This window comes from Egretta garzetta, unplaced genomic scaffold (genome assembly GCF_000687185.1).
Source record: "Egretta garzetta isolate BGI_Z169 unplaced genomic scaffold, ASM68718v1 scaffold215, whole genome shotgun sequence".
Lineage (NCBI taxonomy): Eukaryota > Metazoa > Chordata > Aves > Pelecaniformes > Ardeidae > Egretta > Egretta garzetta.
In genome coordinates this window covers 2,846,920-2,872,959 of record NW_009259719.1, presented here as the reverse complement: position 1 = coordinate 2,872,959, position 26,040 = coordinate 2,846,920, and the positions used below count along the sequence as shown (strand labels likewise).

At 35.8% G+C, this 26,040-nt stretch overlaps 1 protein-coding gene across 27 annotated transcripts in view; it reads left to right on the top strand.

The window, feature by feature from the left end:
• The window catches only part of LOC104126719 (sarcolemma associated protein), a 92,938-nt gene extending 67,201 nt beyond the window's left edge, over window positions 1-25,737 (top strand). For 15 of the 27 annotated variants that reach the window (XM_035894752.1, XM_009639318.2, XM_035894738.1 and 12 more), the window contains 10 exons: window positions 770-826; window positions 4,167-4,247; window positions 4,501-4,560; window positions 10,846-10,968; window positions 11,749-11,823; window positions 15,771-16,091; window positions 17,400-17,517; window positions 19,086-19,257; window positions 20,715-20,849; window positions 25,450-25,737. In XM_035894752.1, the coding sequence (XP_035750645.1) occupies window positions 770-826; window positions 4,167-4,247; window positions 4,501-4,560; window positions 10,846-10,968; window positions 11,749-11,823; window positions 15,771-16,091; window positions 17,400-17,517; window positions 19,086-19,257; window positions 20,715-20,849; window positions 25,450-25,539 (1,232 nt within the window). In that variant the 3' untranslated portion in view covers window positions 25,540-25,737. Of the gene's footprint in view, window positions 1-769; window positions 827-4,166; window positions 4,248-4,500; window positions 4,561-10,845; window positions 10,969-11,748; window positions 11,824-15,770; window positions 16,092-17,399; window positions 17,518-19,085; window positions 19,258-20,714; window positions 20,850-24,329; window positions 24,420-25,449 lie in introns of all 27 variants that reach the window. The other 12 variants (XM_035894755.1, XM_035894744.1, XM_035894740.1 and 9 more) reach the window with 2 other exon arrangements.
• Window positions 25,738-26,040: the final 303 nt, after the last annotated feature.

The following is a 26,040-nucleotide window of genomic DNA, read 5'->3' as shown; positions in this document are numbered from 1 at the left end:
AGAAATTAATTAATTACTCGTTCAGTAGTTCTTTTAGCGTCTTTGATTAATCTAGATCTGTTCTTCCCTTGGTCTTACTGTTTGCCTTCACGTCCTAGCTGGAGTTAGGAAGAAGTTAGCAATCTAGTCTCAAATCCCGTGTTCTAGGTTTTTATGCACCTGACATACATGAATAGACTTCCCTGTCAATGCTGTATGTAAACTCAACTTCTGTGAACCTGAATGTGATGCATGCACAACTTCCTGGAAGCTTGTGTAGCTTTCAAAGTTTTAAGCTAAGACAGGATATTTCTCTGTGCCTTTCATAGGCACTGTTAAAGCAGTTGTGATGTGGAAGAGGCTTCTCAATTGCTGTTTTACTGTGGCATGTTTCTAGCTTTCTGCTCTGTCAGGTGGATATCTATTTCAGGCAAACAGCTCTATACTCTAAACTATAACTTGAGAAATGTAGTAATTGTTTATTGTTCCCAGTTAGATTTTTAAAAGTTCATAAAATTAATTTTCCTAACTTCTCCTTAGTGAACTGAAGCATTAATAATGTAAGCTAATAAATTGTAGAAGAAATAATTATGCAGTTTATCACAAAGTTCCAGTAGGCTTGTGTGCTCTGTTTCATTGTTCCATGCCAGAATAAAGTTTTTGTTCAAGCCCAAGTAGGAAGTAATATTATCAGCTTTTAATTTGGTCATGGAATGTAGTCTACGTAATGTGTGCAGGGAAAAGCCTGCTTAATTTGAGCTTGGAAAGTAACACTTATTTTGTTTGGCAGACAAGATCATAGATGAAGGACATCTAACCAAAGTGGAAGAAACAAAGCTTTTGAAAGGTTAGACTTCTGCATTATTTAACTGTGTTTGAAGCATGTCTTTTATGTCACTTCAGTGCATGTTCTGTCTTAAACGAGCAGTCTGAGTTATGTTAAATACTCACTTTAAAAAAAAAAAATCAATGAAGGAGAGGTATATTGTTTACTGAACTCTGTTCCAAATACTGTGGTAGGATAAAAAGATTTAAAGGAAACAATTTTTGAAGACTGAGTGCATGTAATGCTAGTCTCAGTTTTGACTGAATTCTTGCCTGAATGTGCATTTAAAAAAAAAAAAAGTTGTAAATGTATTTAAATCTTCAGTGCCTGCATAAATTTCAAACATGTTTTTGTTTTTCTTATAGGACTAAACAGAAATAATGTTTGGTCTCATTTTAAATAAAAGTGTATTTTAATTTGATTTTTTCTAACGTACACCCTCATAACTTTAAAATAACTATTAACCTCCTAACTGTGTCTTTTCCAAGTAAAATATAAATGTGCATCTTTAACTCTTTTTTTTTTTTTTTTTCCTTTGGTATAAAACAAGTGAAATACCAGGTCTAATTAGAAAAGATTTATGTTGTCAGGGAACAGTCATCCTTATCATGCAGTGCCAAAATCAGAAATGCTAGAAAGTGTGTAGATCCATATTTCCTATGTGTCCAATAACGTAAGTTTGTTTGGATTTGTAGGCTGACTCTACTTATGTAGCATTTTGTTAATGTCTAGACATACTAACTCACTTCTTTACCCTCTGTCCTTCTGCAAAGTGTTACTGTACTGAATAAATGTTAGCTTGTTAAAAGTTCTGGTATATTAGCGACTTTTCAATTTATCTTCAATTTTATCTGAAATTGCACCTTTAATTTGTTTCTGTACGTGAGTAAGCTATAGCCAACATGCCATATTTGGCCAAAGAATGCATACAATAACTGTAACGTAACACTTGCATGCCGGTTATCTTGCAAAGCGGTGAGCTATTTTTAGTGTTTGTTAATATATTCCAACTCATCAAGTAAGTATGATGTCAACACATTTTAATATACTTCATCATTTTGGCTATATTTATTCAGCTCGGTTTTATTATGAGAAATAGGGACAACTGCTGTGAAATAATATGGTACAGGAAAGAGTTTTGTGCTTATGAGACTGGTTCCAGAATAGGGAAGCAGGTTTCTAAACCATTTCTCTTTCTGATTTCTGTTTCAGATGTAGAAACTGATGCATCTTTCCTCTAGTACCTAGTCTTGTTCCTTGTTTCAGGGGGAGGAGGGTAGGAGGGAGGAAAAAGCTGGTGTACCCGGGGTGGGAGGGAGGTGTGGGGAGAGAGAATTAATTCAGTGGCTGGAGCGTGCACTGTTCCTCCCGTTTTGCACAGAGCAAGAAAGCTGCGTTTCCCTGTATGACCAGATATGGTAAAGTTAGCTGGGTACAGATATTGCTCAGCTTAAAGCAGCTGGATTGGCCACTAACATAAACGACATGGGTGAGACTTTTAGGATATGCTTTTCTTAATACTTTAAAAAGACTGTATTACTTGGTTTAGTAATTATTACAGTTTTAAAGGCAATCTTGTGAGCTTGATTCTGTGTGGTACATGTAAAATGCTTTGTTATTGTAACATCTTTAGATATTAGTTAAAAACCTTATTCCTAAAAATAGGAAAGTACCCTTTTTGTTTTAGCAAAGAACACCCCCACCCCCCCAACCCTCAAGTTTTTAACTACTCCAGTCATTACAAGCTTTGAAATCTGCTGAAGTCATACGAGAGATGTTTGGAATAGCTGCCAGGTCCAAACCCCTAATGCGCTTTAAGTGTGTGGGTGCTCTCTCCTTCTCCCTCCTGAGTTATGTTACGATAGGAAGAGTCTGGCTCTTGATCAGCTAAGTTGTTCGTACTTGCCTTCTTCTGTTTCATGTACAAGTGGATGTTATTCTGGCACAGAGAAATAGAAAACTTTTCATTTTAGATGAAGAAAACTTTTTTTTTTCTATTAACCTGTCTGTGTTTTGTCACGTTGCTAATTTCCTAATGTTGTCTTTGATTTCCACTTCTTTCATTTTGGGGGTGTTTAGTTCTGTTTGTTCTCTTGTTATTTGAAAAAAAACAATGCACACAAGCTTTCTCATCATTCCTTTGTTTTTTATGTATTTTCATATACTAACCCTATTGGTATAACACACTTGATTTCTTTATTGCTGTGCATCTTTCTTCCTGTGTCCTGGTACTTTTTTGTTGCATGTACTGTATCTATATGTGAAGAAATTATTTGTATTCACCATGCTTCTCTGCATGTATGGTAGAAGTGTATACTGGGAATGTTGTAATGATGCCTTTATATATATATATCTCTGCCTGGAACTTGAGACTCAGAGGAAACCTCTATTAATCTGTGGGTGGGCAGCAGCGATGTCAAACCCAGGCTCTGCATAGTCAGCCAAGAAAGACTTCATTGTATGTAACCTCAGTGCATATTGGTGACGTTCCTTGCTGGCAAACTTACTACATTTGCCCACTTCAGAGATAGTGTGCCTTTAAGGGATCCATCAGAACTAAACTGGAATGGTTATTGGGAAAAAAAAATATTAAAAAAAATTAGAGCCTTATAAAGTACTTAGACTGAGTCAGGGATGCTTCTGTGTGGGAAAAGGATGCACTGGTGTAATTAAGTCCCCTCACCTTTTGAAAATGTCTCCATTAAGAATCTAGAACTGCTAAAAAAAAAAAGGCAAAACAAAACCCACTGTGTGGCTCACTGATCTGCATGTATTAATGTGGTGAGTTGTGTATGAACAGGTATTTCATGAACATATTTTTTGGTGGAAAGGACAGACTGCCTTCTCTTGAAACAATTTGACCTGACAATTCTTTCTAGAAATTAGTGTGTTGATTTATATTGCAGTGATTCTTTACTGGTTCATACCACACTTTTTTTTTTTACAGTACAGTATATACAAGACTTGTTGCTATTATTTTATTTGTCCAAAATACTGAAGCACAGCTTTATTCTTAACAGCAGTTTCGTTCTGACTTGTTACAGTATCTGCATTGTTCTAGTTTTCTTTTCTTATTTGTTCCCTGGTTGAATCAGCTTTTGCACAGTTCCAACTGGCAAGAATACAGCTTTACAAAAGTTCAAGCTGTGCGTGAAACAGTTGCATCCCCTATTAGATGCTAGACTAGATTAATGACCTTAGTGATGCTGAATCCATTTTAGCCCAGACTTACATGGAAATAAGCAATCACCAGGTTTTTAATTGTTTCTTGAACGATGTTGTTTTCTGTCGACGTTTAGCAATAGAAAGAGACTGAATAAAGCATTTACTGATTGTAGTTGATTTTCCTTGTCTCTTACAGAGAATCAAGCAAGAGTCAAAGAATCTGATTTGTCGGACACTCTTAGTCCAAGCAAGGAAAAAAGCAGCGACGACACTACAGGTAAGTGTTTAACTGAGGTTTCTATAACATCTAATTAGTTTGCTCATGATTAAGTGATGTAATTCATTTTCTGAAAGAGTGGATAACGTGTATTATGCGGAGCCAAAGAGAAGCTCAGAGCAGTATTTTCTATTTTGCAACTTCATAATTAAATGTAAAGTGAGAAGAACTTAAAAGCTTCTCTTTGCTTAAAGAATGGTTATATGTCTGCAGTCTACCTGCTCTCTGAAAGATGTGGGTTTTTTTTTTTTAGATGCCCAAATGGATGACCAAGATCTAAATGAACCTATTGCTAAAGTATCTCTTCTAAAAGGTAAACAAATTTCTTTTTGTAACTTCAGATGCATAATCTGTATATATATCTTTGTCTACCCATTTTTTATCAAATGTGCATTGAAGTAGAGTGCTGAAATGCAAATGTTTTAATCACGGTAGTACAGAAGAGTTGTACTTAAATATCAATAATGGTTCCTTCGGGGGATGTAATATGAAAGCATACTTCTGAACATTAGTGTAGAAATAATTTGTGCTTAAAGCTAGTTTCTGCACTCACCAACACTGTTCTAGGAATTTACATGTTAAAACTTCAAGTAAAGTTGAGAATTCAGCATGCACTTAAGTTAGGGCTAATAGCTGTGGGGAGGAGGGATTGTTCCATCACTGACAATATTATAAGCATTACCAAATTTTTCTTGTATCGTTTCCATCACTGTCAGAAATGCTTCTGTTAATTTGTACCTGATGGGTTAAAAAGAATATCTAAAATCTTTTTTTGGTTAACATACTCGAGATCTGAATTTCCTGTTGTAACTGTATTTAGAATGATTGCTGAGCCTTAGCTTTGAGGTACATAGTTAGAAAATTATTTTTTTTACTGCTCTTTGCACTGAAGGAATGTACTTAAAACTTGATTAGCAAGCTAATATTTACATATTCGTGAGCTGAAAAACTTTTGGGTTATTAATTTGTTTTTTACATTTAGCATACTGAAAATTAATTTTATGCTTTATGTACAATTAGACTTTGATAAGATCTGTAAAGTGATGCTTACGTTGGGATCACAAGTAAAAGGGATGTCACAGTTATTTATGGTTCATAAAGACAGGAAACCATAATGAAATTTAGGAGACCTGTAAAAGAGCTTTTTTTCTGTAATTGTTTACACTTCTCTAATTTTATGACAGAATGACTTCCAAAAATTGCGTGTACCGTATATGTTTCTAAACAGCAAAACTAAAATTGAGTTTGATATTTTCCAGTGGATATCAGTTCAGCAAAGCAGTTTAAAAAGGAGTGTTTGAGATACTGAGCATGTTCCCTTTGTGTTTTGCTCTAATGTCTGCAATTAATAGCAAGTCTATTTAGGGGCTTACTATGTTAGAAGGTAGAATCTTGGTAATGTTGCTCATAGTGATTATGATAGTCTTATTTTTGATAATAAATTCGGGGCTGGCAGCAAGTTTTATTTGAAAAAAACTACCAGTTGAAAAGTATGATGTTCCTTAAGTATCAGAACTTTAAGTCCAGAAGGGGATCCACACTAAGGAGTTTGTTTCCTGTGAGCAGTGTTGCATGCACAGAATTCACAGCCCTGACAACCCTCTGTATGTAAACAGTACAGTAGAGAAACTGAATTCGTCCATCTTGTGTCAAAATTATTTTAATTCTAAGTTTTATAGTTTTAAGATACACTTTTGTCCTGGCTAATTTTTCAGCTACATAATTGAACTTTGTAATGAGTCTCAGAATAGGCAACAGCTTCACATACCTATATTGTCTGATGGGGAAAAATGTCTCATGCTGCAGACTTGACTTCTATGCATATAACTTTTCTTGCACAATATGTTAATAAATCAAAGTAGTTCGCTAAATATTTTAAACACCTATACATGTTTTAAAAAAAAAAACCCAAACCAAGCAATCATAGTGGGTCCACTGAGTCAGTGATTTTTCTATCTTTCTGTATTCTCAAAAATAAAAAAAATATTTCAGTGAGAGTGAATGCTCCCATGTAGCCAAGGGAATACTATTCAGAATTGGCTGGATTTCTTAGTTCTGTTCTGCAGACACATTAAAAGTAGTCCATGGACCCCTCAGGCTGAAAACTACTGAATTCTCCTTATATGCAAGTGAATTATTCTGGAGTTTTGTCAGAAAGGTTCGTTTAACAGCTCAGGATGAAGATAAGGCAGCTGTGTGCGCTGCTTCCTGGGTTAGACAGACAAACGTCATGGCAAGGGTCAGCTGTGGTTATAGTTTCTCTGTCCAGGGTGTATTAAACTAGCAGGGAGGGTTAACTGAATTATCAAAAGACTAAATTCAAGTTTTGTGCAGTAACATGGAAGCAGTCTTTTGCTGATGTGGGTATTCTCATTCCTTCATCTGTCTTCATCCTGTTGAAGATTTAAACCATAACTTTTAAGTGAATAAGTAGAAAAATACCTGTTTGCATAGATCACTTTGCTATTGAATTACATACTGTAATTAACAAAAATAATTGGAATAACTCTCTTTCTCTTGAGGCTATTTATGGGCATTCCTGTTTTTCTGTCATGAAACCATTACAAAATATCTGTACAATGAATCATTTACCCTCGTAATTTTTATGACAAGCCTGTAAACCCGCAGTTTTGTTTGAGGTTTTGTCAGAGAGCTATTTCATATGCCTGACTTTGCCCTAAAAAGGATTTTATTTGCCACAGAAAGACTTTCAAGTGGATTTATTATGCAGCCATATAATTAAGGAAGAGTGAGAACAATCCTGATCTGACAGCTTTTTGGAATGTGGAAACGGCTGCTAGAAAAGACAGGGTTCCTTTTTGTTTAACTGTTGGAATTTACAAAACAAATTAATGGAACAAGAAAATGATGAGACTTTTAATTGCTGTAGTTCCCTCCAAGTGTATTTTCCATCAATAAATTTTGAGTGCGTTCAGGATTTGTTTCAACTTCATATAAATCAGAATCAGGCAAAGAGGGGAAGGGGAAAAGCTGTCACAGATTAGTAGAACTGTGGGGGTTTTTTTTCCCCACGAGGTAAACAACTTTATTAGCCATTAATAACAGTTCCCTGGATGCTTCTATTTAGACAGGCTGTTTGTGACTACTTACTGCAAAGTTAAAAACAGGTAAATGTTAAACAGATGGAAAAAAGCAATAAATGCCATTGGAAGGTTGGTTATCTTGTTCTTACCAACTTGCTTATATTTTCATAGTAACTACAAGAGTGATCCATGGAATCTTAATAAAAAGTGTTTTCAGTTGAGGGTTTGCTGAACAGTGGTAGTTGCTGATTTTCAAAATTTCTTATATAAATGGTTGATTCAGAAAGTTTGGGAATGATTGTTTTATCTTGCAATAGCAAATACTTTATTTTAAATGTATGATAGAGTGTACACAGATCTTACAAAGCTGAAGAAAACTCGTGGGTTTGATTGTTTTTCTGACTTCACCTGAGTACTCTGAAAATAGTCACCCAAATAACCTGAGAAATTCTGCAAAATTCTGAAAGTGAATTACTGTGAGACATGGAGAAATACCAGCCTGCTTGTAAAGTTGCTTCCACAGGCCAGGCACATGCAGATAAGGGATCAGTTAAGACCATAGCCTGTGTGTGGTTCTATATCATCTCTGTTATCAAAACAACAGTGTAGAGGCAAACATATAAGCAGACCTCTGTTAGTATTTTCATATCTGTAAATACTATTTTAATCTGAGCTTTGTTTTTCTTCTGATTTTACTGAAATTTTATTTTATAGATCCTAAAATTGCAAAATATTCCTTCACACACCATAGTCATCTTTAATGATTTGGAAATGGTCATTTCCCCAAAACTGACCCATGGGTTAGACTCCTTTTCTTGGGCCAGATTGAAGGGGAAGAAATTTTCATGTGCTTTGGGAATGATTTGTACAGATCACACTTTTTTTTTTTTAAACAATCTTAAATCTACCAGTAGAGCTGATATTAAGGAAAACCTCTGTGTGCATGTGAAACAAAGTGGTATTAATTAAGAACCTTTGTTGCAACATGTCAAGCAGTCAGAGTAAAGTTTTCTATGAGCTAGAATAAATGAATGAGGGTTTTCAAACTGTTGTATTTTACTTTTTTTTGGCACCTTATTGTAATTAATGATAGAATTCCGTAGACTTCTCTGACCAGTGCTGAATACTTCTGGAAATTGCTCAAATACTTTTTTAATTGCAGCCTTTTACATTGGTTCTCAAACCAGACTTTTGTGATGTGAATTTGCTTCTTGAGGGAACTAATTCTAAGCCTGATGGTATTTAGTAGTTTTATTATTTATAAATAGAGCAATCCTACTCACTAAGGAGTTTTTTTTCAAAACTAGAGTTAGCACAAAAATTATGTTTGCTTTGAACTAGGCATTAAAGAAATTTTCGGTTTGGGTAAGACTCAAAAGCTGTTATTTTCTCCTGTTTGTATTTCTTGGGTTTTGATTTAGAAGCATGTCGGGCGTATGGGAATTCCACTATTGCATTTGAGTAGGAAAGAGGTTTTACTTGAATTATGCCTTTGCTAAACTGATTGTGTTGTCCCGTAAGTTGAGTTCCTCATCTTCTTTGTAGCAGTGTTATCTTTTATGATGTGTGCTTTCGTTGATTGGAAAATACTGTCCCTCCCCAAGTTCATTTAGGGTGTCTGTTGTTGGATTTGGGACACTGCTGCTTTATCAGGCATGATTTGAGCATAATTTGTCAACTTCCTCATCCATTCCTTCTGAACAGTCTCATTAAGGAGGGTTGAAAGTCTAATTGCCCCAAGTCTTTATCCATGAGAAGCTAAGAACAAAACATGTTCAGTAAAGAGAAACTTGGATTTGGAGCTCTAATAAACTATAAAAGAAAGTATTTGGATGAAATATGTAGTCCTCTGTTCTTTCTGCTCTCATAATTTTGTTCTGAAAGTCTAAAAGCACATGTGTGCCCTCAGCTCTACTCGATCCCACTGATTCATTACTGTGAGAACAGGAAAAATAGCCTCTTTTCGTAGAGGGATACAGTATGAATACTTAAGCGTGATTTGATAAGCAATTATTTTAATGGAGAAAACAGCAAAAAAGATTTTATTGTTACTTTACTGGTAACATAGACGCTCAAATCTGAATGTCAAAAGTATAATGACAATCTAAACTATTGCTGGTATTTATTTTTTCTTATTAGTGAAAGGTCCAGACAACCAAAGCAATTTATCTTTTGGGTTTTTTATTCTAAGCAGTGTGTCTTTATCTTAAATCCATATGGTCTGTAGTGGTAGACCTTTAATAACCAGTTAGCTGTGTAACATACCTGCCTTTTTGTTCTCCCCCTCCCATGATGTACAACTGGACCTTTTTCACTGATTTCCCTCCTTTACCTTCCTCACCTAACTGGCTTTACACAGAGTTTTAACCCTCTGCCTATATGGTTTATGAGTGCAGTTTGAGCCTATTAAAAGATCTGTTTCCGCACAGATGCTACTTAAGGAAAATTTAGTGAATGAGTTTCTTGGATCCAGCTCCTGGCATGGCAGACACCTGCAGGCTACAGCGTTGTCTTCCTCTTCCTTACTCCATCTAGTTTCTGGTGTGTGCCCACTAGAGGACACTGCTATTAGTTACAAGTACTTATATTTCCTCTTTTAAATTTCCCCAAAGCTTCAGCTTTAAAAGTATTTAATTTGTCTGTGACTGCAAGTCATCTCTTATAAGCCCAAGAGGTATTCAATGTGCATTTTGGCTAATAAAAAACTTCTGGGGAAGAGCAAATATTTTTATTTAGAGTTTAAATAACATGCATAGGTATCTGATAGTGTTAAAGATATACGTAATATTTTAAGACACAGTGAAAAGGGCAAAATGTAGCTTAGCATTCACTAGGCCTCTGAAAGAAATGAGGAGGGTGGACTTTTCTTAATTTTCTTAATTTTGTTTTGGAAAATATCCCTAAACTTTTCCTTTCCTTGTAGATATGGTCTACGGGGGGCGGGGGAGGAAGCCAAGCCTTGCATGGTAGCAAGCCGGTTGGCAGCAGCAAACCCCTTAATAGCAACTCCTGGCATAGTCTCTGGCGGCTGACTGGCATTAACCAGCCCCAGCGCAAGGCTGGGTCTGTGCGTGTCCGCCTTGCCGGGCTGGCACGTGCTGCTAGGAGCAGGGCCGCGGGAGGGTGGCGCGCGAGGCAGCGGGTGCAGGATCAATGCTGGTAAGCGTGTGCTAGGAGAGAAGGTTAGGGCAGCCTCCTTTGAAAAATAGACAAGCTGTAAACACAGTCAAGGATTGTCTTATGCCTGTTGTTCCTTCGGTGCTGTCAAGCCAGGATTCCTTGCCAATCTATACAGCATTTTAAAAAAACTCTCTAACTCTTGTTTGGTTTTGTTTTATATTGCATGATATATATAATGAATATTTTAAAGGCTGCATATGTTTTCCTCCTTTTAAAAGTATATTAATATTTTTGCTAATATTTACCTAATCCAATTTTGAGTTTACTTTAACTAACTTTGGATGATTTGAATAAAAGGTCGCCAGTCATCACATGGCAGTGCAAATTAAACTGTTGTACAAATTTATGACTTAAAGAAAATGTTCTTTTACCAGATGAATTGCAGGGTGCACAATCAGAGACTGAGGCTAAACAAGAAATTCAGCAACTGCACAAGGAGCTGATTGAAGCCCAAGAGCTAGCTAGGACAAGTAAACAAAAATGCTTTGAACTTCAAGGTGAGACCCAGATCAACTTGGTTGTTTAGGTCATCCATTATAATTGTATTTATCAGGTAGTCTTAAAAGGGGGTCCAATTTTGCTGACTGTTAGGTAGACTTGTTTTATAGCATTCACATCTCCTGCACAGAATGGCAGAAACTTTTGCTTTTTTTCTAAACTCTATATAAGGTCAGATTGAGCTCTGACTTTTTGGCTCAAGATAGACCATCACCTTTTCATAGTATTGAATACATATGTGAACTCCATTTATTTCATCCTTATAAAATATATTAATCTACAGGTATTGATTCATCTGTATTTCAGTCAGATAATGCACAGAATTTAATGTACTCAGTGGTAGTTCTTTGTTTAGATCATCCTATCAGATACGTAGCTGGATCATTATCCTCAGCAAACTGTGGGTTGTTTTTGACAGGAAATAGTATAGTCCAGTTTAATTGCGTGTTGTTCATTGTTCTTTATGGGGTATATTTACAGCTTTTTTTTTTTTCTCCTCCCACACCAGTTTGAATTTAGCACACGTCAAGTTTTTGGATCAGGCAACAGATTATATTAATTTCAAATTAATTGTAATACTACCACAATAATGGAATGATGTCTTAATATTAACTTTTTATTAAACTACTTACACAGTTACTAGCTTTGATAACTTACTGAAATAATATGATTGTTTTAATTTTTTCAGTTAAGTGGAAGTTGTGACTAAAATTAATTACAGAGCTGAAATACTTCTTCGTAACAAAAATCTTTGGGCACATTTTCATTTTCATTTATAGCGCTGTTGGAAGAAGAGAGAAAAGCATATCGAGTGCAAGTTGAAGAATCTAACAAGCAAATAAATGTTCTGCAAGGTAGGAATTTTTTTCCACCCCACTATTTTAAGGAAAATACATAGCTTTGGCTATTTCCTTTGCATTGTAAGCACTAATAAAGGAAAATGCTAATTAAGTGTATGTTTTAAATCTGATTTCTTACACTATATCTTTGAATTTTATTGTGAATTGTTTCTTGTGAATTCCTATGTTTCTCATCATAACTTAGAAAATGCAAAAGGCATCTGCATAATCTGTAAGGGATGCCTCTTCTCCTCTCTCTTCAGTTTTTGTCAGTTTTGAATGATTCAGGGATTCTTACTGTGCTTATTTTATCTTTAGAGCACTCAGAAGGCTTAGTCTTCTTTGTGCTACTCAGTCTTCTCACTTCGTTGGTAGAATCCTCTTAAATAAATTTTTAATCGCTCCAGATGTGCATTCAACCTCAGAGCATGCAGTAAAATTTCTGCAATGAAGACACTGTCTATGCTTTTTGAAAAAACAGTATGACCAGTTATGCTCTTTTCAGCCCAAAATAATTATGGCAGAATGGAATCCTGTGGTTTACATAACTTCTGTGTCCTGTATTCTGTGTCACCTTAACTTGTCAGGCTGTGCATGTGAGTGAGCCTGTTGGTCAAGAGGCTGTCTAGCCTTAAAATCATTAAGGGTTATATTATAACTCTTCCTTAGAGCAAGCATTAAGTTTGAACATCTACTCAGCCACTGACTGTTATGAAAATTGTAGGAGCTTCATATCTTGGTATCTGTGAGCATATCATTTGGTTTGGACCTAGTTGGAAGGCAGATGAGCAGACAGGCAGATGGACTGACAATCCTCACTTTCTTAGGAAATCAAAATAGGTTTAGTAAATTACTTTGTGGGCAGTAGTTTGTTGTGGAATGCGGTACTTGTTATATATCAGTTACACTGAGAAGCTTATATAATAGCACTGTTTTATATGAATGTCAGCAAAGAATATTTACATTTTCCACCATTACAGCTGTAAGAAAGAGGAGCTTACATAATACACATCTTCAATACAAGAGGAGCAATTTAATTTTGAATCTTGTCCTGCTAATAATGAAAATTCTCCAAATAAAAATACTGCAGCCAAAGTTAGAAATTAGGATTTGGTAGTTATTTCTATGCAGAAAATAGCAATCTTTTTTTTTCCTCTCAGAAAAAAGAGAATCTAAGTAGAAGCTTGACAGAACCAAACTTAACTGCAAGATGCCTCTTGTCAGTTCAGTACTTCTTTGTCTCCTGAACCTTTCTTAAGTGAGGTCTTGCTTATATTTCTCTCTCCATGGTAGTTCAAAATGTTCTGATGTTCGTTATATGCTTGCTGCTTCTTAAACTTGTAGGCTGTGACACATCTCACAACTTGGGAAAAGCTGTCAGGATGTCAGGATTCTCTCTTGGCAGCCTCTATGAACCGTAGTGGAGGAAAATAATCCTGGCAGCTTCATGCAGTAACATTTCTTAAAGTATTTTCATGGAATGAATGTTTTAGGCCAACCAGTGCTATGTGGTTTTATGTTTGTCAGAGAAGAGAAGGTGCCACAGGAACAACTACAGTCCTGTCTCTACGTGTGAAGTTCTTTAGATGAACAGATAGGTAAAGCAAAGAAATTCAAGTAACTTGTCATTACTTATTTTAAAAAAAAAAAAAAGTTAAGTGTTCAGTTTAGATGAGGTAAGGGCTTACATAAATAAGAGATGTAATGGAAGTTTTCTTTCTAATTGCCCTTTCAAATTACATTCAGTGCTTCAGAAACCATTCCAATATTCTTGGTAGTAATTTTTCTGTGTAAGTTATTTCTACAACTCCACCAAACTTTGGAAACACTTGTATGTGTTTGGATTTTCAGTCATACCATGCTTGTTTTCATGCCTGAACATTTAAAGGGAGTGTTGTTCATCAACAATGCAGACAGTAGGAAAAAAAAAAAAAACAACCAAACCAAATTTATTTGAAATACTGCCATTACTGAGAAGCAGGAATTTAGTTTGGCTTGACAAAGAAAGTAGTATCAGGGAGATATGGTTTGCAGAATCACTCCTTTGCTCATTAATGGGCACCTGCTGTGTTAGCAAGTTGTAATTCTTGGTGTTTTAGAAATGTGGTTTCCTAGCACATTGGTTTGGTAGGTTCAAGGCTTCTAGTGTAAAGATACACGGAAAGGCAATTGTTAATGTGCAGTGTGTTGTATTACTGTTGGGTTGTTCTCATCTACTACTTTGTTTGCTACTTTATTAGTATAGCCATGCAGAAACTATTTCCAAACAAATGAGGTGGTAGTAAGCCCCATGTTACTCACATATATTTAAAAATCCATCATGCTGCAAATGTCTTTGTTATGGAACAGATAGATGGTTTCATCTCATCCAGAATTGCTGTGAAATCTAACTTACTGTTGTCTGTAATAGCTCTTACATATTACAATATATAACAATTATCATGGGTTTTCCCACACTGTCTTTTTCCTCCAGTGTGGAATTGGGCAATTCATAGGTTCTTTAGTTTATCTAATGAGCTAAATGGCTTGCTGGAGCCTGCATAGAGGAGGGGAAAAAAGTTCCATTTTTCTTCTTCAACTAACAGCAAAGTTTCTAGATTGTACCTATATATGAATTCTACCAATATTACAGTATATGCAGCTACTGAAAAACATTCGGTATAGTTGTAATGAAAGTGCAAGTCTCTCCTGAATAGTTTTTATGCTGTATCAGTTTATGGCACAACTCGCTCACATTCTCCATGTCATATTCTGTAATGTATTGAGAGAACAAAAATAAATACAAGAAATCTATGAAGTTTACTCAGTCTTGGTTATCTTCCCCATGCTTTCCACTGTCCTTTTCTGCCCTTTGCTTCTAAAACATATAACTTTAAAAGTGTAATTCTGACCCTCTACAGTATCTTATATGAGATTTTCCAGTGATGTTAATAACTTTGCACTTTTCTCAGAGAAAATCTTCATTAATTTAGTAATTGCTTTTCCCCATGTTAAAAATCCGTGAAATACATGTGAACTCTGATAGGTGTTCTTTAAAAAGCAAAACAAAAACACTGAGCAAATTAAACACTTTGCTTCCATCAGTCAGGCTTTTAACTATAATTTTGTTCTTCTTTCATCCTTCCCTTTCCTCTGTACTCTGCTTTTTTTTTTTTCTCCCCCCAACTGTTTGCACTGGATTGTATTTGATGTGTGTTTATGAAAAATAGCGGTGCTCAGAGAAGAGATATGTTTAGTAATGAAACAGTTTTGAATGGGAATAATTTATAAGATTTCCTTCATGCAGAAATGTAAAATAACTTAGCGTGTGTGTGACTGCTGCACATTTACAGTAAACTGTAAATGCTGAAGGACTTCTTATCGTTCAGTATATTTGGTGCAGCTGTCCAATTCAAAATTAATCTTGAGCTTTGAAAAATGCTTTTTGCAAAGAAGTAAGGTAATTTTTATTTCCTTTACTACATGTTGAGACTGGAGTAGAAATTGGACCCCATGCCTCAAATATTTATAGACATCACAAGTTAACTGCTGAACAGGCAAACATTTCCAATGTAGCTTTGCAACTGTTTGGTTTGTCACAGAAGCTTTCTTGCTTTTCCTCTTGTCCCCGAACCCCACAGTGCCCTTGTTCTGTAATACTTGTTTTGCTTACAATGAAGTTCGATCTACATCTTGGTTTCAGATTTTGGAGAGTTGCTTTAGTATCACACACATAACACAACCCTGTCAAAGAAAGCTGTGTCCAACCGTAATTCTTGTTTCTTTTGACTCTCTGTAATACCTGACCCCACATACATGTCTCTTTAAGGGTACAGCATTTGGCAAGATTAACATCTTTTTCAATTGCATTAGGATTCTTTAGCCCTATTAACATTAGCAAGTGGAGAAGAGGGAGTTAAGTTTTTTAGATTTTTCTGTAAATACAGTTTTAAAAAATACTAACATTACTGTATGCTTTCCAGCTCAGTTGCGAAGGTTACAAGAAGATATTGAGAATCTTCGTGAGGAGAAGGAGAACGAAATTTCAAGCACACGAAATGAATTAGTCAGTGCTCAAAATGAGATTCTGTCACTTCAACAAGTAGCAGAAAAGGCAGCATCAGAACGAGATACAGATATTTCTGCATTGCAAGATGAGCTGCAAACAGTGCGAGCAGAACTTGAACGGTGGCGGAAAGACGCCTCAGATTATGAGAAAGAGATTGTCAGTCTGCAAGCCAGTTTTCAGCTCAGATGTCAGCAGTGTGAGGATCAGCAGAAGGAAGAGGCTACTCGCTTAAAAGGTACTTGTTTAAATGGATGTTACAGGCCAGCACCAGCAGTAGCATCCTTTTCAATCTGAGGAATGTCAGTTATTGAAGTTGCTGTTTGTCTGTGTCTCTCTAGTCATTTACTATGTCTATACATATATATGCACATATATACATATAAATACATGTGTGTTATTTATATATGCGTATCAAGGCTTGTAGTCTTACAAAAGCTGTTTTGTATACTTCATGAAATAGTAATTGTCAATTATGCTTAAATTAGCTTTGATATCAAAAGTGGACCAAGTATAGTTCCACTTAGAAAAGGTGGGAAACTTGTACTGTTTGAGGGATTGATACTGCCACAGATTTCCAAAAGGACTTGTGTAATTTAAGCCTGTAAATGGGTAATTTCTGACCTTTTAGTTTTTCTAGCAAAGCTTTACTCCAGACATATAACTGTATTTTATGACTTAATAAAACTGTTGATGCCATCTAATTTTTAACATGAAAATGTTAAAATATGTTTACTTTTAAACATATATTCTGGGCATATGATGTAGAGATATATAAATGTGTTGTGCTGAGCCAGCATAGGGTTTCTTTTAGGCTCATTCATTTGCATTTCACTTTATCTGTGATACACCCATGTCTCATGAGGGCTGTTTGAGAGCCAGTATGCCAGGCCTATAGCTTCAGGTTTTGGAGAATCTAACAGAGTTCAAAAGCTTATGCTGAAACTTTATACATATCAAAGAGAAACTGGCATATGAAAAATATGCTTTAAATCTTGAATCAGTTAATCTTTGTTGCCAGAGAAGCATTTTTCCAATTTAGACTCCAGTCTCTCCATTGTATTACCAAGACGTGTATAACATTGATCTGTATCTCTTTTACTAGGGACTGATTTATTTCAAAGATCTCATTTTCACCCTTTAGTTATTGCTTTAAACATTCTGTTCTTGTAGCAGAGGCATGGTATTTAGCAATTCTTGTTGTTTGCTATTTTAAAGGCTGGGAAATTATTTTCTTCAAATACACTTTTCTGTCACTTTTTCTAAAATACTAGAGTAGACCCATAAACAGGCTCTTTCCCATTCCTTTGTGCCTTAGAAACAACTTGCGTTAAAAAAGAACACATTCGTTTGTTTAATGGCTCACAAACCTCATAACAGTAGATGTTTTATAGGTGCTTGTGAGAGAATTCATGTGACATGATTATAATCAAATATATTTGAGATTTACGACTGATATCAACTTCTTCTCCATTTATTAGGTGGTGATACTTGAAGCAGTCATGACATGATTTTACTCAATTCAATTAAATTTTATTCCTTGCAGGTGAACTTGAAAAGTTGAAGGCAGAGTGGAGTGCTCTGGAAGCCGAGTGTGTTACACTAAGGAAGGAAAATACTTTGCTTACATCTGAACTTCAACGACAAGAGAAGGAGCTTTCTAGGTAAGGGTACAATGGTTTTGTCTAGGAAGGTATCATAGTAGCTGAAGAGGTGGTTTTGTTGTTGTTTTTTATTCCCAAAAGTGGTACTAGGTGTCTGATGTCATTTCAATAAATTGCTGAAATTTTATTTATATCATAGTATTGGGGAGAACGCACTTTCATGCCAAATTGTTATACCAAGCTATTTTTTTTTCCTATTTTGCAAATGCTACTGTATTACTTACCAGTCATGTTATATTGTCATAAGGTAACCTGACTTATTTTGCTGCTTTTAATAAGGACTTGGAAGTGTGCATTGTGGAAGTATTTAGTCTTAACAGTTGTCCTTCTACTTAAAAAATAATAAACCACATAGATTTCCTAATCTAAAATTTTCTCAGCATTCAGGGTTGGAAAATGATTCTCAGAGAGTATGTTGTCTCATGGAAGCCTGTCACATTATAAATAGTAATGATGGGCAGAAACAGTATTCTATGTCATATTTGGTTAACAGAAAAATACAAATCTTTTTATTGCAAGTGCCATAATATCTTCCGGGAAGGATTTTAGAGTGCAGGAGTATTTTTATTTTACTGAATTTCTTTTGCTATTTGAGCACATGACACTGCTAAAGGCTATATAAATATTCTGCCTGGAAGTAGCTTCCCTCTCTTATCCCTTCATCTGCCATTATTATGTTGGTTTTCAGTTTTGGATACTGGAATTTAATTCACAAAGTAAATATGGGACAGCAACTTTGTTTTATCATAGATCTGAATTTTACCGTCATGCTTAGATAACTTTTTTTTTTCTTCTGAATTCCTCACTGTTGTAAGATCTAATTGAAACAATGGGAATTTCCCCCAGTAAAACATTTCTAGAAGTAATGTGGTATTTTACAGGGATCAAACCTTTCTTTTTCATTTCATCATGCTCTGATTTCCACTCGTATTTTTTCATACAGAAGGTGACACAAGCAAATACAGGATTTGCATAATGGAGATATGCAAGATCTCTCCCTTATATTTTTTCTTCTGTCTTGCACAGGCACAAACTAACACTACTTGGTTATTACACTGAACTCTGTAATGGCTTAATTTAGAGCTTTCTATGACTATTACACAACTGTACTAAACGCTTGAAGAATATACTAGCTTTTAGCTTATGCGACTGGAGTAAGCAAAGAAGCGTGTGTGCAAATAAGTGAAATACTTCTAACAACCTTGGACAGACTTCTTGTTACAAATTTGTTTCAAAATACTTTGGAGTATATAATAAATGCTTAAGTGAATAATAAAAAGTAAAATAAGAAACTAAAAACGATGAATGATAAATTATTTAAAATGTAGATTATGATTAATTATGCACACTAAGCTGTACACGTATATCTAAAAGCAAGACTATGGCCAGGACTTCTGTGTCAGTACTTTGTGTAGGGAGGCAATGATGATCTGCACTTCTATGATTGCTCTAAGCTGATATTTCTATATTAAATAAAAACAAGCTTTGGAGGATGGAAAGTGCTTTAAAAAAATTTTGTTTGTTTAAATTTAAAACACATGAGGGACCAATTGGATTTTGTTTTTCAGCTCTCAGGAACAGAGTTTAGCGCTAACCAGCGATATAAGTGTTCTTGAAATGTCTCGAAAGGAACTTGAAAATCAGATGGGATCTTTGAGAGAAAAACATCAACGGGATGCAGCTAGTCTAAAAAGCCAACTCAGTGAAGCAGAGAGTCAAGCAAAAGATGTTCAGAAAGAGGTAACACAAACATTATTTCTATTTTGAGAGAATATAATGCCCAATGACTTTGATTTTTAAGCTAAAAGAGAAGGACAAATATATGATTTCTAGTAATTGGAATTTTTCATATTTTTATGGCAGTACTTTTATGGTAGCCAACTATATATAAACTGGGGGTTAAATCTAAAAAGGAAGATTTCAGATAAAATTACTTGCATGAGTCTTGGGAACTTCCTAGAGTTTACTTTCATGCATTACCTTAGTGAATTTACTTTTAGGCTGTTCAGACAGGTAAATCCTTATTCAGAGTCTTCCTGAACATCATAGTATAGAGTTTCATTAGCTGTTATGAATCAAAATTAATTCTGTTTAGTCAGTAGGATCTTCCTAGTTAGATTTAAACTCTTTTATTTGACAGTGGGACTACACATTCTACACACTAGGCTGCTGAAGATGATTGGCAACTGCATAAGGAAAAGCTAGCATTTTGAGCATATATTTCATCTGCCTACCCTCTAAAGATTATGTCTGGAAGAAGGATGTAGCCTCCACCAATTACTGGCTTCTCTTATGAGCATTTTGAGTGAAGTTTTCCCCAGTCGCTGCTTTTAGTTTCTTTTGCAGTTCTTTTCTTTGCTTTTTCGTCAATTCATCCATGTCACATTCCTTACCATTTTCGGCATATTTGAAAAATCCAATCTTATTAGTCTGGTTTTGTAATCAGATATATTTGTAAAGATGCCTAATCTTTTAAATTTGTGGTAAATGCCAGTAGTGAAAGTCGTTGGTTCTGTCCTTACTAATCCCTGTCATGCCAACTACTAGAAAGCTTGTGATCTATAGAGAAGATTGAATGTGAGTTTGAAAAAGGAGAACCTGCCCATAGTGTAGGAAGATGCGGCGCATTCACCCACTGTTGTTTGTACTTGACCCACACTAAGGATTATGGCATGTTTGTAGTAAGGCATAATATTTTTTAATGCCTTTCTTACTCTTATGTTTGAGTTTGCTGTGCGGGAAGAGCGCTTGTTTTACTTCATACAGAATGTTGACTTTTTGCAACTATTTGATTGGTGTAATCACTTAAACTGCAGCCTACACGTAAGACCGCTATTTAAATGTAAAGGACTCCTTGTTCTGCTGTTCCTTGTTTTGTCTTCTTAGTTTTTACAGTCCTTTCCAATATGATAACAAGCAGTTGTTTGGTAGGAAAGATGAATTAAGGCCTTGCATTTACTTCATATTTCCTTTTCATTAGTAATCCTAGCCTTTTGAAGTTAGAGACAAAAATCTTCATTCAGAAAAAAAGAAAATCTAAACTAGGATTTTTCTACCTTTCTTTTATGAAAAGAGAGTACACTGATCCAAGGCAAATTACTCTAGGCAGGTGACAGGAAAGGAAGCAGTGCGCTAAGCAAATGTGGGCATGTGTTGGGTGTCCAGGGGTCCACAGACTGTTTTATCTTTATCTTTAGTATGAAAGAACACAGACTGTGCTCTCAGAGCTGAAGGCGAAGTACGAGATGGCTGAACAAGAAAATCAGTCACTTGCAGAAGAGCTCAAACAATGTAAAGAAAACCTGAAGCTGCTACAAGAAAAAGGAAACAACGTAAGTCTGTACAAAGTGTGTGGGGAAGTAGGGTTATAACACTGGCAATTCCGTTGATTGAGGGAGTATGTCAAATAGAAAAGGACAGACCGTTAAAAAAAAAAAAAAAAAGGCAGGGTACTGTATTATATGCAAAATTCCATTCTGGACCTACCTGTGCAAATTTGCAGGTCATTACACTGTTACAATTACATGTGCAAGTTAGATTTATAGTTGTGTAACAGTTTTAAATATGGCCTTAGGTATCTGCTGTCTTGAAAACGTCTGGCTTAAATACTAGTGAACCAGAACTAAACAAAACTTTTTAATTTCAGAAAATGATATGGGTAAAAGTTGAGAAACCTGTATCCAAATGAATTAAGCAACTTTTTTGAAGATGCTTTTATTAGTGTTTATTACAGCAGACACTCCCTCCTTACTCTTGTTCATGCTTCTTAACGGTGGTTATCCCTGATCAGCTCATGCTTTAAACAGTGGAGTTGAACTGTCCTTTCTGTTCACTAATGAAAATATGCTTTTCTGTTGCAATTAATTTGAGAGGTTGTATCATTAGAATTGAATTTAAAGCTAGAGGCAACTTTTTTTTATACTGAGTTTTCTGAAATCCTCCACATGTTAAGGGTGTGGCAGATGTTATAAGGTGGTCATAGCCTTATTTTAGATACCTTGTTACCCTGGGATAGCTGGTTTATTGTCTTCCTGTACTGCCTCTGTGATCAGTGCAGGCTGAACAACTCCTGTGGTGGTCAGTACAAAACAGGAGGATTAATGGATGCCTTTTAGAAAACACTTTCTCTGACTATGAAGAAAGTTCTACAGGTACCATCCTCTAAAATCAGCTGGCTGCTAGATGCCCAAAGTTCGTGTGAATACTCTTGCCATAGCTGATTACTGAATGTAAACCTCTAACATAGTAGAACTGTCAAAGATGTAAAGGATTCAAAGCCCTTCTCATTTTTTTCAGCTATGTTTTCGGGAATATGACGTTATAATTCTCTTGGAACTTGCTTCCTGCTTAGAATTCTTCTGCAATGCTCAGATAATATTGAGTTACTAAAGTAGGCAAAAGTCAAAAACAACCAACCAAAAAACTCCTCCTAGTAGAAGGGATCACACTGAATAGGTAATTGTCAATGTGAGGTTTTCTGCTCTGTTAAAAACATTAACCTTGGGATTAAAATAGTCAGTGGGAAAAGGGGGATAGTAGAGGGAAGAAATACAGTGAAGGGAATTGGAGCACCTGATGAAAATGGAAAAGCTTGCAAGGTACGGGAAATTTTAGGAACAATTTGAGGTGAGTATTTAAATGAAATCAGGTATCACGGCAGTTGCCAAAATCTGCTTCCAGAGGAGGAAGTTATGACAGTTGAAACCTGGAGGTCAGGTTATGATGAAGAGCATCCAACCCTATAAGGACTTGCAGGACAAGCTTGCTGTTCAAGCAAGCCTGACTTGCAATCAGTAATGTAAAACATACCTATCTTATGGATTATTTGAAGCATCATGGATACTGGGCTGGGTTCCAGGGTCAAATTTTTCAAGTACTATTGTCACCTTATGCTGGAATCATTATCTGCTACTTCATTTCTGAGGACAGCCCCCCACAGAAAGTGACTTCCCACTGTGGGGTTTGTTCCTTTTTGCAGCCCATCTGTATCTGAGTTTGCAGATCTTCATATTCTAATACAAGATGCACATTTTTGATGAAGCACCTAGTTAAATGCTCCTCGACAATAAGGAGATTTGTTGTAGATTGATAAGTAGGTATTTATATGGTAGATATTTATCATCTGTTTCATTTGCCAAGATGCCACAGCCATGAATGCGTATAACTTAAATTAAAAAACCCCAAACAAACCCCAAAATACCCAAATCCATAAAGTTGTTCAGTGAACCAACAAATACTAGAAAAGAGGAGGCTTCTGTACTCCCTTTGGGATATTGTTTAAATATTAAGTTTTTATTCTCAAAACAAAAAAATTGTTGTGTTCTGAGACGCTTAACAGTGTGGTGTACTACTTGTGCTTGCATGCTTGTAGTCACTGATTATTTCCTGATGCGCTTTACATGATGGATTTGTTTATGTGAATGGTTTGAGAATATTAGCTGCTCTGGTTGACTTAAACTTCTGGCACTTTTTTGAACACTGCTGTGATTATTTCTATCAACATGCTTTCTGTGGGAAGGTGGCACTGATTTGTGACACCAATGACACAAATAATTCTGCATGAAAATTTAATAGTTACACATAACTTGTCTATTAAATATTTGCCTTGATTAAAACAGTCTGAATTGAACAGCAGAGACTAGAATACCTTCTAAGATTCCTGTTTGGAACCATATTGGAGGCTATATGATTAAGTGACTTCTACAAATTCATAACAGGATGAGATTTTATTTATTAATCACAATGTTTTAGAAAGCCTTCAAATGTGTTTTTATTATTTATTTATTTGACTGAACAAAATCAAGGTGGCTTCAGCACAAAAAAGTCCTTAAGAAAATATTTAGCATGGTTTGAACTTAACCTCTGTGCGTCTGTGTGTGTGCACAAATATACAGGCTAGGATACAGAGAAAGCAGATGTCTTCCAAGGACAGCTTAAAAAGAAATTAGGTCCTTTTTTGCTTTTAATGTATCATATTAAGGATAGAGGCTGTCCATCCAGAATGTGAAGTAAAGTAGTTTACAGTTTTTAATTGAATGTAGCTGAGAAAATGTGTAGATGGTTCTAACGAGGCCATAACCTAAACAAACCCTGCAATCTTGCCAGCTGGTAGTTCAGCCCAGCTGCAACATTTGATCGATTTTCAGAATTGCATTTGGTCCCAAGGCTGATGACCTGCCAGAGATACTGATCTTTGTGGTATCTCTAATAGAACTGGACTTCCCTGCTTTATAGTAACTTCGTGTTGATTGTACAGTCATGTTACAATCTCACGGAAATGTCTGAACTGCTGGGTTTGCCTGTGAACATAGTTGTAATTGATTGACTAACGGAGGAAAGAGATTGTTTTTCCTGGATGCTCGCGATGGAAAATGGGAAAAGCAAACTTGCAAGAAATTAAGACGTTGCTGAAAAATTCAGTATCTCCTGTGAGCCTTTCTGCCTTAAGAAATCCAGATGGGATTTCCTACTGCTTAGAAAAACTAAAACCAACTAGAAATAAGATACAGGCAAATCAATTTAAGATTTGTATTGTTTTTAAGTGCTAAATTCCAAGTTGTGACAAGAGGTTTCTTAGAACATTTTCTGCTTACTTCCCTTTATTTTCAAACATCCCTGTTCATTTGAGTAGAATGGTGTACTAACTTTGTATACCAGATTAGATAATGCTGTATTGTGTTAGATGTCTTTAATACATTTCAATTAAAACAAAACTCACTGACTTATTTTCCCCCTCTTATTTCCCCCCCAGTCATCTTTACCTGATTGATTTATAGCACAAAGTGATTTTTAATATCCCTTCCCTTCTTTAGCCTTCCATATTACAACCCGTCCCAGCCGTATTCATCGGCCTAATCCTGGCTTTCCTGTATTGGTGTTACGGCCCATTGTGGTAGCGAAAGGTACAAGCACTACTGTTCAGTCAATGTATGTTTGTCCCTCTCACCTGTTTGTGCCATTTCTGTATAAAATAGTGCATGGTGAAATGCTCACAGGTATTTCTTTACCTGAAGCAAACCCTTCATTTAATATGCCATTCTGCTGATACTGATGAGCTGAGCAATCAACTAATCATTTAACATCTGTGTGATTTCTTGAATTCTAACAATTAATTTCGTTCTAACTGGTTCTGAATGTGTCTCTTCTAACTCTGTCTCAGTTTGTCTGTAGCAAATGGGCTGCCTTTTGCACAATGCTGCGATGCTAGGGCCTGTAAGAGAACTTAATTGCTTGATTAACTATGAAAAATGAAGAGTTTGCCTCTAAATAATAATCAACAACCTTCGGTTCCTATTTATGGACTAAGAAATTCCTCTCTGGCTCTAAACACTTTAATTTTCTCACTATTACTGTGAAGAAGATGGAAAAAAAGACGAGAAATAGGTGGTTGGTTTGTATTCTGAACTCTCAGCTTGCATTTTCTCTTAATGTCTCTGTGTGTCCTCCTCTTAAAATGCTATTGCTGTCATGAAATGTTGTGACAATCCATTTGAAATTATGTTCTTAGGATCTGCTACAAACTAACTTCATAGATCTGGATTTAAACATTCAAAAGCTAAGTTAAAAATGTCAGTACTGCATAAATCTGTGTCTAGCGATTACTTGGCACAAGCGATGTTTCAAACATCTTAAGCCCTCACATGTTTAATAGCAGGTTTTTTTGAGGTGTGTACAGTAATGAAGCTGGAAATAGAGAACTGCCAGAAGTTCTCCTGATGATCCTCAGTCATGAAGAGTCGTGGAGTTCCCTTTGCTGGCGGAACACGGTTTACTGTGATGCTCTAAGTTGGGGCTAGCCTGCAGTAGGGCTCCTGGGTAACATTTCAGTCATGCCTATCAACAGGTACTCAGGACTTTCAGGAACCACGGGGTAAACTGATTAGTATGAATTAGAACAAATATGATATTGATTTTTTTTTTCTCTCCACACAGAGACAATGGCCTTGGATGCCTGTGATGGCAGCTTTGGTTGCTGTAACAGCCGTCGTGCTGTACCCAGGCCTAACCAGAGCTTCTCCATGAGAACTGTTGTTGAATCCATACACCGTCCTCCCTTTAGAAGCTGGCAACATTCATATACTGAGGGAAAACAGATTAATTCTCTTCCTTTTTACCTCTTAATACAGCACAGCTCTGCGTGAGAACAGCAGTAGGGTCATTTGCTTTAAACTGTATAAAATGTATCTGTCTATAAAGAGGGAATAAAATTGTGATTCATCATACTGTGAGCAATATTTTTGCTTACAATTTCATGCAAGTTTTAAATTAGTATGTTGGGATTCTGAATACTGTAATGGTGGCCTAAAGTAGGCTTCTTGGTACCAAATTATTTATGATGGCTAGCGTTGTGGACACTTACTTTAGAATCTGATTGCCAGATTTAAAAGAAAAAACACGTTTCTGATTTGGCCACCCAAGCCAAGTAACTTTGCAGATACTTGGAAAACAGATGCAGTGTGCTCAGTGCCTTTCAGTATGATTTTTTTTTTTTTTAAACTTTTTTTTTTAAACTAGTATACCATT